General features: G+C 43.6%; 1 protein-coding gene across 1 annotated transcript in view; it reads left to right on the top strand.

Moving 5' to 3' along the window:
- Positions 1 to 13,069, top strand: part of LOC120915271 (D-box binding PAR bZIP transcription factor) — a 78,657-nt gene extending 65,588 nt beyond the window's left edge. Inside the window, exons 3-4 of the mRNA XM_040325647.1 lie at positions 9,063 to 9,283; positions 10,861 to 13,069. Coding sequence (XP_040181581.1) covers positions 9,063 to 9,283; positions 10,861 to 11,076 — 437 coding nt within the window. The 3' untranslated portion in view covers positions 11,077 to 13,069. The remainder of the gene's footprint in view (positions 1 to 9,062; positions 9,284 to 10,860) is intronic.
- The last annotated feature ends 644 nt before the right edge of the window (positions 13,070 to 13,713 follow it).

Here is a 13,713-nt window from a genome sequence, read left to right on the forward strand (position 1 = left end):
AGCACAAGCTGATTTTTGGGAAGGTGGGGTGTCCCTGAACGGTAGTTTGGAAATGTGGCGGTCACCCTAGTGAGGGGGCACCATGTGTGCCACATTACTATTCTCTTTGCAGTGCCCAAAGGTGTCCTAGGTCTGTTACAATCCTGGTATAGTGTATACTAAAACAAAACAAAAAAATGACTTTGCGTCACTAAAGACCGTGAAGAAAAGGTGGCAACCCTAAGCAGGGCAGTTGTGCAGAATGGAAAAAGGTCAAGTAAAAACCTTTTTTTTTTTTTCAGTGGGGCCACTACAGGCTGTTGGTATGTGCTTAAAAAATAAGAGTGGCTGCATTTTATCAGTGTGCTGTAACGTGGCCACTCAGACTGTTGGACCCCTTTCACACTGGTGCGTTTTTCAGGCACTTTGGCGTAACAAAAAAAAAAAAAAAACGCTTGAAGGAAGCCTTATCTGCAATCCCAATGTGAATGCCAGAGTGTTTTCAGCGCCCTTTCACACTGCCAGTGCCTGAAAAACACTGGTAAAGCTCTGCTAAGACCCTTTCACACTGGGGCATTTTTGGCATTAAAAAAAGCACCTCAATGGGAAGGGGCGCTTTAGGAGAGGTGTATTCAACACTCAAAAGGTAATGGTTGCAGAGGATGATCTGATGGAGGTGACTCGAGTACAGTTCTTAAAGTGGAGGTTCACCCAAAAACCTTTTTTTTTTTTTTTTTATTTTTTTTTTTAACATTCAATTGAGGCTCGTTTTGTCAAGGGGAATCGGGTGTTTTTTTTACAATCAAAGCAGTACTTATCGTTTTAGAGATGCATCTTCTCCGCCGCTTCCGGGTATGGGCTGCGGGACTGGGCGTTCCTACTTGATTGACTGGCTTCCGACAGTCGCATACATCGCGTCACGATTTTCCGAAAGTAGCCGAACGTCGGTGCGCAGGCGCCGTATAGAGCCGCACCGACGTTTGGCTTCTTTCGGCTACTCGTGACGCGATGTATGCGACCGTCGGAAGCCTGTCGGAAGCCTGTCAATCAAATAGGAACGCCCAGTCCCGAAGACCATACCCGGAAGCGGCGGAGAAGATCGCTCTCTAAAATGGTAAGTACTGCTTCGATTTTAAAAAAACTACCCGATTCCCCTTCACAAAATGAGCATCCATCTAATGTTAAAAAAAAAAATTCGGGTGAACTCCTGCTTTAAGTGGAGGTGTGGGGTAGGCTTCCCCTGAATAAGTGAGTTTTCAAGGATCATCTAAAGGTGAACCGTGTGGAACTCCCTTGCCCCAACATGTCCGGTCAGCTCCTAGAGGATGGGAGATGCTCTGGAGAAGTCCTGGACGTAAGCATGGGAGGAGGTAACAATGGAGCCTAGATAGCAGGAGGTCTTGTGAGGAGCGGAGAGGACAGTTTGACCGATATCTGCAGATGAGGTTAGTGATGTAGCTGAGGGCGATTTTGTGGATGCTTTTTACAATGGCTCATTTTTACGATTGGGTAGAGGAAGCCAGTAAAGAGATTGGCAGAGGGGCAGCATTCATGGATCCATGCATACCTATGACAACCCCAGGAGCACTGAATTCCCTCCAATATGAGTGCATTTACACCTCTTCAGTGGGATATGTTGCGTTCTAACGCACATTTACACGTATATTACATGCAGCATGGTGCATTTTATATGGATTGTGATTATGATTTTATATGTATTATCGTTCATTTCTACATAAAACACATTTAAAAGCTAACAACATTTCAACAAACCACACTACATCCTCGTAGACACGGGACAGGAAAACTGCAAGGAGAGCTTTTGGCCGGGAATCCCGGCCGTGTGTATGCTTCTCGCTGTTTTTCCAATGGGAAAACTGCCCAAAAACCACCGGACAAAAAAGAGAACCAGCTCTCCTTTTTTTTTTCGCTGGGAAAACTGGCGGACTTTTGCCCGGCGTTTTTTGGCAGTTTTTCTATGGGGGAAAAACTGCAATGGAGCATACACGATGCCCGGGATTCCCGACCAAAACTCCATCGCAGTTTTCCTGTCGGGAAAACCAGCCGTGTGTAGGGGGGAAGACTGACCGAGCAGGTTCTCGACTTTCCCCTCGGGATTTCCAATGGAAACTTTTTCCCATCAGAAATCCCGCACGTGTGTACGGGGCATTAGAGCCCTTTCTCACTGGCGCGCGTCGGCAATAAGGCTCCGCTATTTTTAGCGGTGCTTTACTGTCTTTTTCATAGAGCTATTTAGCCACTAGCGGGCACTTTTAACCCCAGCTAGTGGCCAAAAAAGGGTTAAAACCGCTCGCAAAGCGCCACTGCGTATTGATTTCAAAGGACAGTGTATTTACGGAGATCAAAGATGCGGCCAGCGCACCGCTCCAGTGTGAAAGCCCTGTGTGAATGGAGCCTCTCTTTCAGGGCGCTATGCAGGTGCTATTTTTAGCGTTATAGCGCCTGCAAAGCGCCTTGTGTAAAAGGGGTCTAAGATGTGATGTGGAAAATATTCTTCAGAATGTTACCTGGCTCACCAAGCATTTTTAAGCGCGTGTTAATAAAACATGGAAAAAAAAGGTGCAACACATGAATGAGCCACAGTCCGTGGACCCTGGATGTTTGAATTTACATTCCATGGATGCCACTTCCTGTTTTTAAATGGTGCTGTTTCCTTTCTAGTGAACATTTACATATTTTTTTTTCTGAAAACTTCAAATTTACATTTGTTCTCCGTCTCGGTTCACACTGTTGCAGTGCGGGATTTGCAGTGGTTCCTGTGCATTTCCCAAACCGCATCAGTCACACTCCGTTCATGCGCACTGCTGCAGGTGTTAATGTTAACCCCAAAAACAGGTTGCAAAACGCAGTGCGATTTGGCTGAATCGGAACGCATAGGTGTGAACACCCATGCAATCTGAATCCAGTGCAACAAAAGAAAGGTCCCTGCATCTTTTTTGTGCGAGTGCAGTTCAATTTGAGCCATACAAAAATAATGGGTTCAGATTACTCTGCAAAGAATCTCTTGCGATTTGAACAGGAATGCAGTGTGATTCCTGTCCAAATCGCATGCGGTTTCCCACACCACATCAGTGTGAACCAGCACTCCAGGCTGCTAGAAGGGTCCCTGGCGAAGTGCAGAGAAAGCCGAGGCACCATGTCCATTAAAATTTGATAGAGCTTTGGCTCAGGCCCGCCCCCCCTGCTCTCTCCTTATTGGCTCCCTGGCTGTGATTGACAGCAGTGGGAGCCAGTGAGATTCCACTGCTGTCTCAGCCAATGAGGGAGATTCCCAGGATAGCCAGAGCTGGATCCTTGATCGGAGGAACCTAAGGTAAGAATTGGGTGGGGGGGGGGGGGGGTTTCATGCATGAAGGTAAAAAAAACTTTGGCCTTTAGAACCACTTTAACCACTTTTTTTTTTTTTTTTAAGAATATGTAATTTAACATACTGTATATGTTCATAGTTGAAGCACTGTTGAAGTCACTCATGGTATATTTCTAGTGTTTTCTATAAGGCTTTGTTCACATTGGTGCAATTTCTCCTGCGTCTGCCATCGTGCGTCAATGAAAAGCACGTTCTTTACAGTGCTTGCTCACATCGATGCAGCATGGTGAAGTGCAATAAGGTGTAGGTGCATTTTGGGCCCCATAGACTTCAGTGCATTACATTTTTGGCAGGGTTTTGTGCTTAACAACCAATCTCCTACAAAAACAAATTGCATGAAATAAGCTACAAAAACACACAGAAAAACACATGATTATGCAGGAGCTAATGTAGAACCCAAGCTGGATGCCTTAATTTTTAATTTTTCTGTACTACCAGCACCAAGTATCCCTAGTGCTAGAGAACCATTTAAATAACCTGATTTGCATTGAGGATATGCGATGTTGCGTGTCATAATCTGTTCTAGGCGTGTTTGATAAGACAGACTGCAAGGATCAGGGTGTCCATCCAAGAAAGAGACGTCCTATGTGTATGGGTGTGTGGATTTAGAGTCGGATCCCGTGCAGCTCATCCTGGCTGTGTGTGTCTTAGCCCGTGCAGTGTGTGATTCTATCCTCCTACACACGTGCATTCCCATGTCTCCCAGTAACATGACAGCAGCCCAGCTGTTCATCCGCATGGCCTCGGCTTGCTAATCACCAGGGAAGCCAGAAAGTAATTGTCCAGGATATAAGCTGGTATTCCATGAGTCAAGCCGCACAGAGAAAGCATAGGGCTGTAACATTTACAAAGTCCTACATAGAAAAGCAGTTTAGCGGGTCTGTCCACGTAGAACTGATATATCTCAGTTTACTGTAATTCTGAAAGAAAATGTATAAATATAGGTAACGGGTGTTGTACAAAAAATATCAAATTGGGCACTTTTTTTTTTTTTTTAGGCCTCATGCCCACTAATGTTTTAAAAAAAACTGGCTGTAAAGCTAGTACAGACGCCAAGCGTTGTTTTTAACACGATTTGTTTTTCTCCACGTTTTGCATTGAATTCAATGCACGTTTCGCCGCGCTAGCTTTCAGCCATGTTTTTCTTTCTCTATTCAAAATCAATGGTTCCCTATGGGAGCCTATTGATTTGAATAGAGGTCGCACCAGAAGTCAGATCAAGATGATCCGACTTGCGGGGCAACTCGTGTGCGGAGAATCTTGAAGAGGAACCACGCGAAAGTTCAAAAAAAAATTGCGTGAGGTTCCCCCCAGGATGATACCAGGCCCTTCGGTCTGGTATGAATCTTGAGGGGAACCCCCAACCCGGAAAAAAAACGGCGTAGGGGTTCCCCCAGGATCCATGCCAAACCCTTATCCGAGCACGCAGCCCGGCAGGTCAAGAAGGGGGGGGTGAGCGAGCGCCCCCCCCTCCTACACCGTACCAGGTCACATGCCCTCAACATGGGGGGTTTGTGCTTTGGGGCAGGGGGGCACTGCGCCTCCCACCCCAAAGCACCTTGCCCCCATGTTGATGGGGACATGGGCCTCTTCCCGACAACCCTGGCAGTTGGTTGTCGGGGTCTGCGGGGGGCTTATTGGAATCTGGGAGCCCCCTTTATTAAGGGGGCCCCCAGATCCCGGCCCCCCCCACCCTATGTGAATGAGTATGGGGTACATCGTACCCCTACCCATTCACCTGGTGGAATAAAAACATAAAAAAAACACTACACAGGTTTTTAAAGTAGTTTATTTGGCAGCTCCGGGGGGTCTTCGACTTCTGCCGGGCACCACCGCTGTCTTCTTTCAGCTCTTTTACCAGCGGGGGCCCGGTTTTCTCCCTCCTTCCGACTTCGGGGGGTCTTCCGACTTCTCTGCTCTCTTCTCCTGCTCTCCGGTTCTTTTTCCCTTCTGCCGGGCACCACCGCTGTCTTCTTTCAGCTCTTTCTCCAGCGGGGGCCCGTTCTTCTGCGTCGCCTTCTTGCCTTCTCTTTTCTTCGATGATGACTCAACGCCCCCCCCCCCCCCCTGTAATGCTGGGTGTGCGGCGATTTTATATAGGCCTCTTATGAAGTCACAGTCCCAGCATGCTCCGGGTGGTGACCTAAGGGGGCACGGTTATGTCGTCACCACACGGAGCATGCTGGGACTGTGACGTCATAAGAGGCCTATATAAATCATTGCGCACCGCACACCCGGCATTACAGCGCGAGGGAGCGTCGTGGGAACATCAACGAAGAGAAGAACAGGCTGACCGCCGCTAGTAAAAGCTGCAAGAAGATGGCGGCGGCCAGTCCCGAAGACTGCACCGGAGAGTGGGAGAAGAACTGGGGAGCGCGGAGAGCAGAAGAAGAGAGCGGAGAAGACCCCCGATGTCAGAAGAGAGCGGAGAAGTCAGAAGAAGAGCTGCCTAATAAACTACTTTAAAAACCTGTAGTGTTTTTTTATTGACATTTTTATTCCACCGGGTGAATGGGTAGGGGAATGATGTACCCCATACTCGTTCATATAGGGTGGGGGGCCGGGATCTGGGGGCTCCCAGATTCCGATAAGCCACCACCCTCAGACCCCGACAACCAACGGCCAGGTGTGGGTTGTCGGGAAGAGGCCCTTGTCCCCATCAAGCACCAACCCCCCCATGTTGAGGGCATGTGGCCTGGTACGGTGTAGGAGGGGGGGCGGTATTATCATCCTGGGGGGGGGACCCCGTGCTAGAAAGAAAATCGCACCATCTATGACTAGCTTTATTCTTCAGCTTTCTGTAAAATATCGGATGATCCTACCCTGGAGGTCATTGTTCACCATCTTCCTATTCTGTCCCTGTTTTCAAATTGATGTTCTATGTGGTCACATTGACACATCGACACACATCCACACTAAGTGGTGCTGTTTTATTTTAACTCTTTATGGGTGGGGTTCCCCCTAAAATCCATACCAGATCCGCATTTCTAAATACCCACAATTCTTTTCTTTCCATTCAGCTGTCAGCGGGGAACCATACTGACAGCTGATTACTCATCGGTTAAGGATGCGGCAGCCGAACGCCCCCTAAAGTGTTCCTAAACCCACAACAGTAACATCAGTCCGTATATGCAGTAAATCATGCTTGTTATACTCACTGTGGAACCTAAGGGGGTTAATCCTCTGCATTGTGTAAAGCAGTTGTTTGATCCTGTCTTCTCTGATCCTCCACTGACTCCTGATAATTGCCTGTTAAGTCTATGGAGTCAGGCTGCACATGCTCAGTTTGGTGTGTGTTTTTAGAGTTGTGTTTATTTTTTTTATAATTGGGAGAGTGCATGTGATCAGCACAGGGCCAACCAGCACTGTCCAGATAGAGGACCAGGGGTCCTGCAGCCTGATAGGACAATCGGGAAACTCCTCCAAGCTTTAACCAGTGCTTGGCAAAACACTTATAGAAGTCATTAGACTTGTATATATTACCCGTGTTTCCCCGAAAATAAGCCTGGGTCTTATATTAATTATGCCAACAAAAGACACAGTAGGGCTTATTTTCGGGGTAGGTCTTACCATGTAATGTGCTGTCTTCTCTCCCCAGTGTAAACTGAGTTAAAATGCTTGTAAAATCCTATAATACACTCCATTACAGTAGTATATCATTTACAATGTGTGCGTTTCTGTAATATAATTGTGCCAAATACATTTGTTATAGCGCCGCTCTGCACTTCTGTTTTCCGCTGGAGCTCTCTTCTCCGCAATTATATTACAGAAACACACACATTGTACATTATATAATACTGTAATAGAGTGGATTATAGGATTTTACAAGCATTTTTGTAACTAGGGATTATTTTCGGGGTAGGGCTTATATTGCAGCCCTCCTGGAAAATAATGCTAGGTCTCATTTTCAGGGTAGGTCTTATTTTTGGGGAAACAGGGTAGTAGTTTATATTTACTGCACTAAAATGATTGCTTTCCCATGTTCTGTGTACTGTGGGAGACCAGCTATAGTGAATGCAGGGTTCTGGATTTAGTAACATTTTAACCACCATGTTTGCTGGTTAAGGATGTGGGGGGCTGCTGGTTCCTTAATTATCACATGTTGGGATCACTACTTATTAACCGCATTCATTTTTTCTTTTTTTCCTTTTTAAGTGAATTTACTTCTTCTTTTTTTTTTTTTTTTTTTATGCAGTATTTACAGAGTGTTTTGCTTTGTGGTAAATACCGCTTAAAGCAATAGTGAATTTGACATTTTCAGGATCGCATGCGGTATTTGAGAAAACGCCTAAATACCGCATGCGATCTTCTTTTGTGAGTGAAGCCTATTATGCTTTAATGTCCTCCAGGACTGACATGAATGGCTTTAGTCTTCTATACAGCACAATATGAAGGTGCTACATAAATACAGGGAATTCATTTGTGGTTGGTGCTTCTATTAAAACAGGTAGTGTATTCCTGCTTTAAATACAATTACCTTTTGTGAATTTGATGACCAACATACTTATTTTGACCCAAACCTTTATATAATGTCCCTCCCCCTCCATTAAGGAGTTGTATAAAAACCTACTATCACTGCTAACATCAGCAGTCATGGAGTTAAGAGGCTTTGCTGAGGAAGTATACAAGTACTGCACATTCAGAGGCAGTACTAAAGCTCATCGGCTCCTCCGTTTTTGTTAGCGTGGGAGTATCTGCTGCAAGCAGAAGAGGATGGAAATAAAAATAGACATGTCTTCCATTTTCAGGGCTTCATCTGAATTTTGTACAGTTGAGTTGCCAGCATAGTTGCTGCAGAACTCAAGCATATAACATTTACAGCTTATCTAGACTGCATTGCACAGATGTATGCCTGCTACCCATAGGATTTGTTCTACCTACTCTCTCTTTACAGTTCACTTGTGATGTTTTTGCTAATATGCATGAGCACAGCTTTTTAACCCCTACTTGGTATAAGCTGGAGAAAGCCACAATTTGACTGCTGCAAGCTTAGTTAAAAAAAAAAAGCAAAGGCTGACCATACATGTATTTTTTTTTTTTTTTTTTTTGGGGGGGGGGGGGGGGCGCAACTGTAATGATCTGGCAATAGAAATCCCCTGTAAATGATATATAGAATTGTGAGGGCTGAAAATTCTTGCTATTGCTTGCAAAGATTTTCAGACATTAAAAAAAAAAGGATGTGTTTATTGAAGAATGTTGAGCAACATTTTATTTAGATATGGGATCGAGCGGCCTCTTGATACCCCCCTTACCCATTTTTTGCTTTTCCTTTCCCTACGTGGTACTTGTAGATGGGATGCAGGGTAGTGCGGCAGCAATAACACACAGTCCCAGTGCGATGCAAGAATTTGTATTGAAATAATACAAATATAGTTCACAAACATCTGATGAGAAGGCAGCCTAGTCAGGAACACTTGGTTCCGACAGCACATAGAAATCAGGTGCCACCCGAACTGACAGTGTCTGTAGAGAGGGGCAGAATGTGGCCTAGTCGTTTTGGGCCCAAGCAGGCAGATGTCCAGAGAGGTTGCGAATCCTACAAAGACACTAGGATATGTTCAGTACATCTTTATTTGGTTTCATGTATCAAAAGTGCTTAGCAGAGACTGAACCAAACTGGTTTGTTTTTACCTGTGAATTGTTGGCTACCTGACTTAATAACCTATTCATTATTTTTATTTTTTTGCCACACTAGGCCAGATGACCCCTTCATCCAGAGAAAGCCCAAGTCCTGTGGACCCAGAGGGCGTGGAAGTAATGATGAACTTTGACCCGGATCCTGCTGACCTTGCCTTGTCCAGTGTACCAGGGCATGAAACATTTGACCCTAGGAAACATCGATTTTCTGAAGAGGAACTAAAACCTCAACCTATTATGAAAAAAGCTAGAAAAATTCAGGTTCCAGAAGAGCAGAAGGTACAAACTAAGAAAGCACCAACCATTTTGTTGTGGATGTCTTCCCATAACCTTGAAAGCCCTATAAAATGAGTAGCACCCCAATTGTATGTAGGCCACAGCTTCCATGGTTAAGCACTGGCTCTTACCCCTTTCCTTTAAGCCTCCACATGTGATAGGTAAGGAGTAGAAGCGGGGTCTATGCTTGACTATGGAAGCTGGGATTGATATTTGCATATGTGATCTCTTGTAGTAATGCTTTCAACTGTCGTCATGCATACTGTGACTTGATTTTGGTTTCCCATATGCACACCTGGCATAAGGATGAACAACAATTCCACTTACAGAATGCACCAAACTTGAGTTTTGACTGTTTATTTTTTTTAACATAAAGAAAAGTGACTAGTACCCCTTCTTGAGAAAAAAAACACAATAATCCTTTTTAAAATATTTGAATTACAAAATGCATATCTATATGCCTTAAATGCTAAAATCCAGGCACAAGAGGTATGCGTATTCTTGTTTTGAAGCTTGGGTGTCCTTTGTGTATTTCTTCCATACCTGTGCAGTATTAGAAAAACCTCAAGTAATGGGATTATGTAGGCAACGTATAAAACTTCAAAATATATATAAAAAATATATCAATTTATTACAAAAAATGAAAATTTTACAAAATATCAGGCCTATCGTAATTATACACAATGTACATAACATATATGATGCAAATACTGTCCAGCATACGGTACCATCACCAAGATTGGGAGGTAAGTTGTAGCAATTAGCCCCTAGTAGGCTAAACTTACCTTACAACTTACCTCCCAATCTTGGTGATGGTACCGTATGCAAGTTGCTTATACGTTGCCTACATAATCCCATTACTTGAGGTTTTTCTAATATTTTCAATAATCACGGGATGATGGCAACTACATGCCGTTTTGTATGAGTTGGTCCTTTTTCTACCATATCTGTGCAGTAATCCAACATGAAACAACTTCTGCTGTCCTCTTAAGCCAGCCATAGATGGAATGATTTTCCTTCCTGCAACCATGGGTTCCCTGCGTCGACACAGACTGTGTTGATGATGGAATTACTGCTAGCGGCTATAATGGCCTCTACCAATAATTGCATGTAAAATCCGACAGGTTGGTTTTACCCAAGTTGACCGATCAATCAACTTGGCTACATTTAGCCTGCCCATACATGTTTCGAATTGTCTGGCTTTAGCCTCTCTGCAGGACATTACTTTAATGAAGACCGGTCACTATGGCTAATTTTTTCTAGTGCAAGGTGACTGGTCTTGTATCCTCCTCCACCCCCCTTCCTAAAGTTTTTTGCACGCAATCTGTAATGGGAAGATCTGCTGGGTCCCATCCCTAGCTTTCCCCTATGTACAGGCTATGGTAATGTTGTCACTGCTGATTTCACAAGGTTAAATCTTGGTATGCAAACATACCTGATACACTCAAAATGGATCTACATATTTTGTAGCTATTGAGGAACCTATTAAAATTATGCATATTCCCTATTTCAACTTTAAGCTCATCAACCAGATTATTTCGGAGTTTAATTGTACTTTGCATCTTTTTCATAATCTCCAGGATGAAAAATACTGGAATCGGCGGTACAAAAACAATGAAGCTGCCAAACGTTCTCGAGATGCTCGTCGGCTGAAGGAAAACCAGATCACGGTGCGGGCAGCCTTTCTGGAGAAAGAGAATTCAGTGTTGCGTCAGGAGGTTGCCAAAATCCGTCAAGAACTCTCTCGCTACCGAAACATCTTGACAAAATATGAGTCACAGCACGGAGCCTTGTAAAGAACAGAGAAATTGTGTAGCTTTCCCACGTGGTTGCACGAGCTAACACAACTTCACAAGAATCTTCCCCACCAACCTTTTTTGTGGTTTTTCCCCAAAAAACGGCCCTTATTCACTGATAAGTCTCACAAAAGGTAGAGATCATGAGGGACCTCTGGAAAGCAGGTCATTGTACATCTCCTTTCTTGCTTGCTTTCTTCCTCCATAACTCGGCATTCCACAAGGGATTCCTTTTCCAATTGACAAGGGTGCTACTTTGACTATGAGGCATCATCAGTGACTGGGACAAACGGAAGAGAGGAAAAGGAAGCCAAAGCTATTTGTATCATATGAACACGGGCACTATCCAATACACCAGCTAACACATAGAAGCGAATTACCTGGTATATGATATTCCTCTTTGCACACTCTTCAGTAGCATTGCATTTCTTTTCATTACTTTTCTGTCCATCAGAAAGTGGGTTGATGGATACAATATGGTGTATAAAGGTGTAAAAAAAAAGTGTATATATATATTCTAAAGGCATAAGCTGATATGTAAAAATGACTGCAATTAAACAAGCAGGTAAGGGGTTGAACAAACATTTTGAATGCATTGTGTTAGGACTGCAGGGTTTTGTTACTATAGTATTTAATTTAAGATAAGGATGGGCAGCGTCTTGGTAGCCTGGACAGAGTTTGACGGAATCTAAAAAGCAGCCATGGCATGTAAAACGTATTAAGTCCGTATTTGTAAAATATCCAAGACCATATTTTATGTTTTATGGATTGACTATTCTACGGAATATATTCTGGATATTGTGAGTTTTTCCTCTGTCAGCCAAAAAGGCCAGGATGAGTCTGAGCAATGCATGTGAGCTCATGTGCCAGCCTGAGCAACCTCTCTGGGTCACACAAGAATTGCCAATAATCTAGGCCTGACTGTTATTTTACACTGCATATCCTGTTCTACATCTCTAGGCACACTCCCCTGTTCTAAGTAGTGTTCGAAAGTTTTGATATTCTTCTAATACCTTTCCTTCAGGAGGGTGGTGACTGTCTGAGACACTGCTACTAGCCGGGCTGGGCGAAGCCCAGGTGCTTGTTGGCCAATGTGCCTGAAAAAAATTCTGCCAGTGCCTAAAATTGTCAATCAAATAATCATGTTTCCTGGCAGCTAGATTTGTTTGACTGGCTCCTGGACTCTACTTTAATTTGTCCACCCCTTATTTTGGTCACCAGCAGTCAGAGGTTGTCCTACAATTTTTGCAAGGAACACACTGTAAACATGTAGTTATTTGAGCATTTGCTTAGAATATTGGAGCTCAGAGCAGTTTAGGGACCTAGAAGAGAGTCGGGAACCTAATGTGTGCTGTTGCCAAGATGGTACCACCTAGGAAAAAGTAATCCTACTAGTAAAACTGCCCTGAGCTTTATTCTCTGCCTGAACTTAAGAACGTCATCATGAGATGTAGAATTCGACAGCATCTAGACTACTAATAGCTGCTCATCCTTTCTTAATGCCATTGTTATCAAGAAAACGTTGCCTTCCTCCTGGGAAGGGCCAACATCATTCTTAATGTATTCTTCTACACTTTTTTTGTATTCAGTGGCTTTGGTTTTACATCCAGATCTTTGTAATCTATGACCAAGTCACTATAGCTTTAATGAAAAGCTTAGTACCACTAGTTCATACCACATGAATTTCTACATTCTAGGAATTCACAATTTAACATTACTATAAATGTTTGTGTGGGTTTTAGGGCTTTGCACACGAGCCTCCTTCTTGAAATCCACTCCACTAGAAGATTACCCAAAAGTTTCCTGCAATATGTTTTTTTTTTTTTTTTTTTTTTCTACAAATTGTGTATACCCTTTCAAAACGGCTGATATCCTTGTCCCAAAAAGTCCGGTGAGCAGCTTTGTTGACACAAATCATGTGTGCTGTTACCATTGGGCCAAGTTTTGAAGAAAATATGGCCCAAAAAAAAAACAGGATGGTCCCTCTTAAAAATATTGGCTTTGTGCTGAGGTAAACATGACCCTTCTACTTTTGGAGTGCCCACAACAATTTAATGGTGTTATATGCAACTTGCCTAACCCAATGAGGGACAGGTAGATTAGGTACTACCTATACTGGTGTAGACCATTTTTCTCAATAAAAAAATGTATGTAAAAAAAACAGAAGGATAAAAGGAAAGATTTCAAATGCACAAAAGAACCCTCCTGCTTTTTCTGTTCTCCTTTAGAAAAAATTAACAAAAATCCAATGTTGGGATGTGCTTTCCTTTCTCTGCGTGGTCTTTATCCAGGGTTAAATTTGGGGGGAGGCGAAATTGCCTTCTCTCCTGTGCCTTCCAGCCATATGTCCTTTCCACTGGCCATTTATCTAGGCACATTTTAATGTTTGCGTGCATGAATGTGGGGTATGGTGACTTACTGGTGCTGATTTGTATCTATGAACAGACTTATTTTGACTCTTAAATGTGTTCATGACTCATTAACCACAATGAAAAGGCAAGCAGCCATAATAGGAGCCGTACAGAATCCAGAGTCTGCATAAAAGCTTTCCTGGAACCCATAGCTGCTGTGTACAGCCAGCTGCCTATAGATCTCAATTGGAAGATGCAGCTCCAAACAGCAAGGGTTGTGTAAAGC

This window comes from Rana temporaria, chromosome 10, assembly GCF_905171775.1.
Source record: "Rana temporaria chromosome 10, aRanTem1.1, whole genome shotgun sequence".
Classification (NCBI taxonomy): domain Eukaryota; kingdom Metazoa; phylum Chordata; class Amphibia; order Anura; family Ranidae; genus Rana; species Rana temporaria.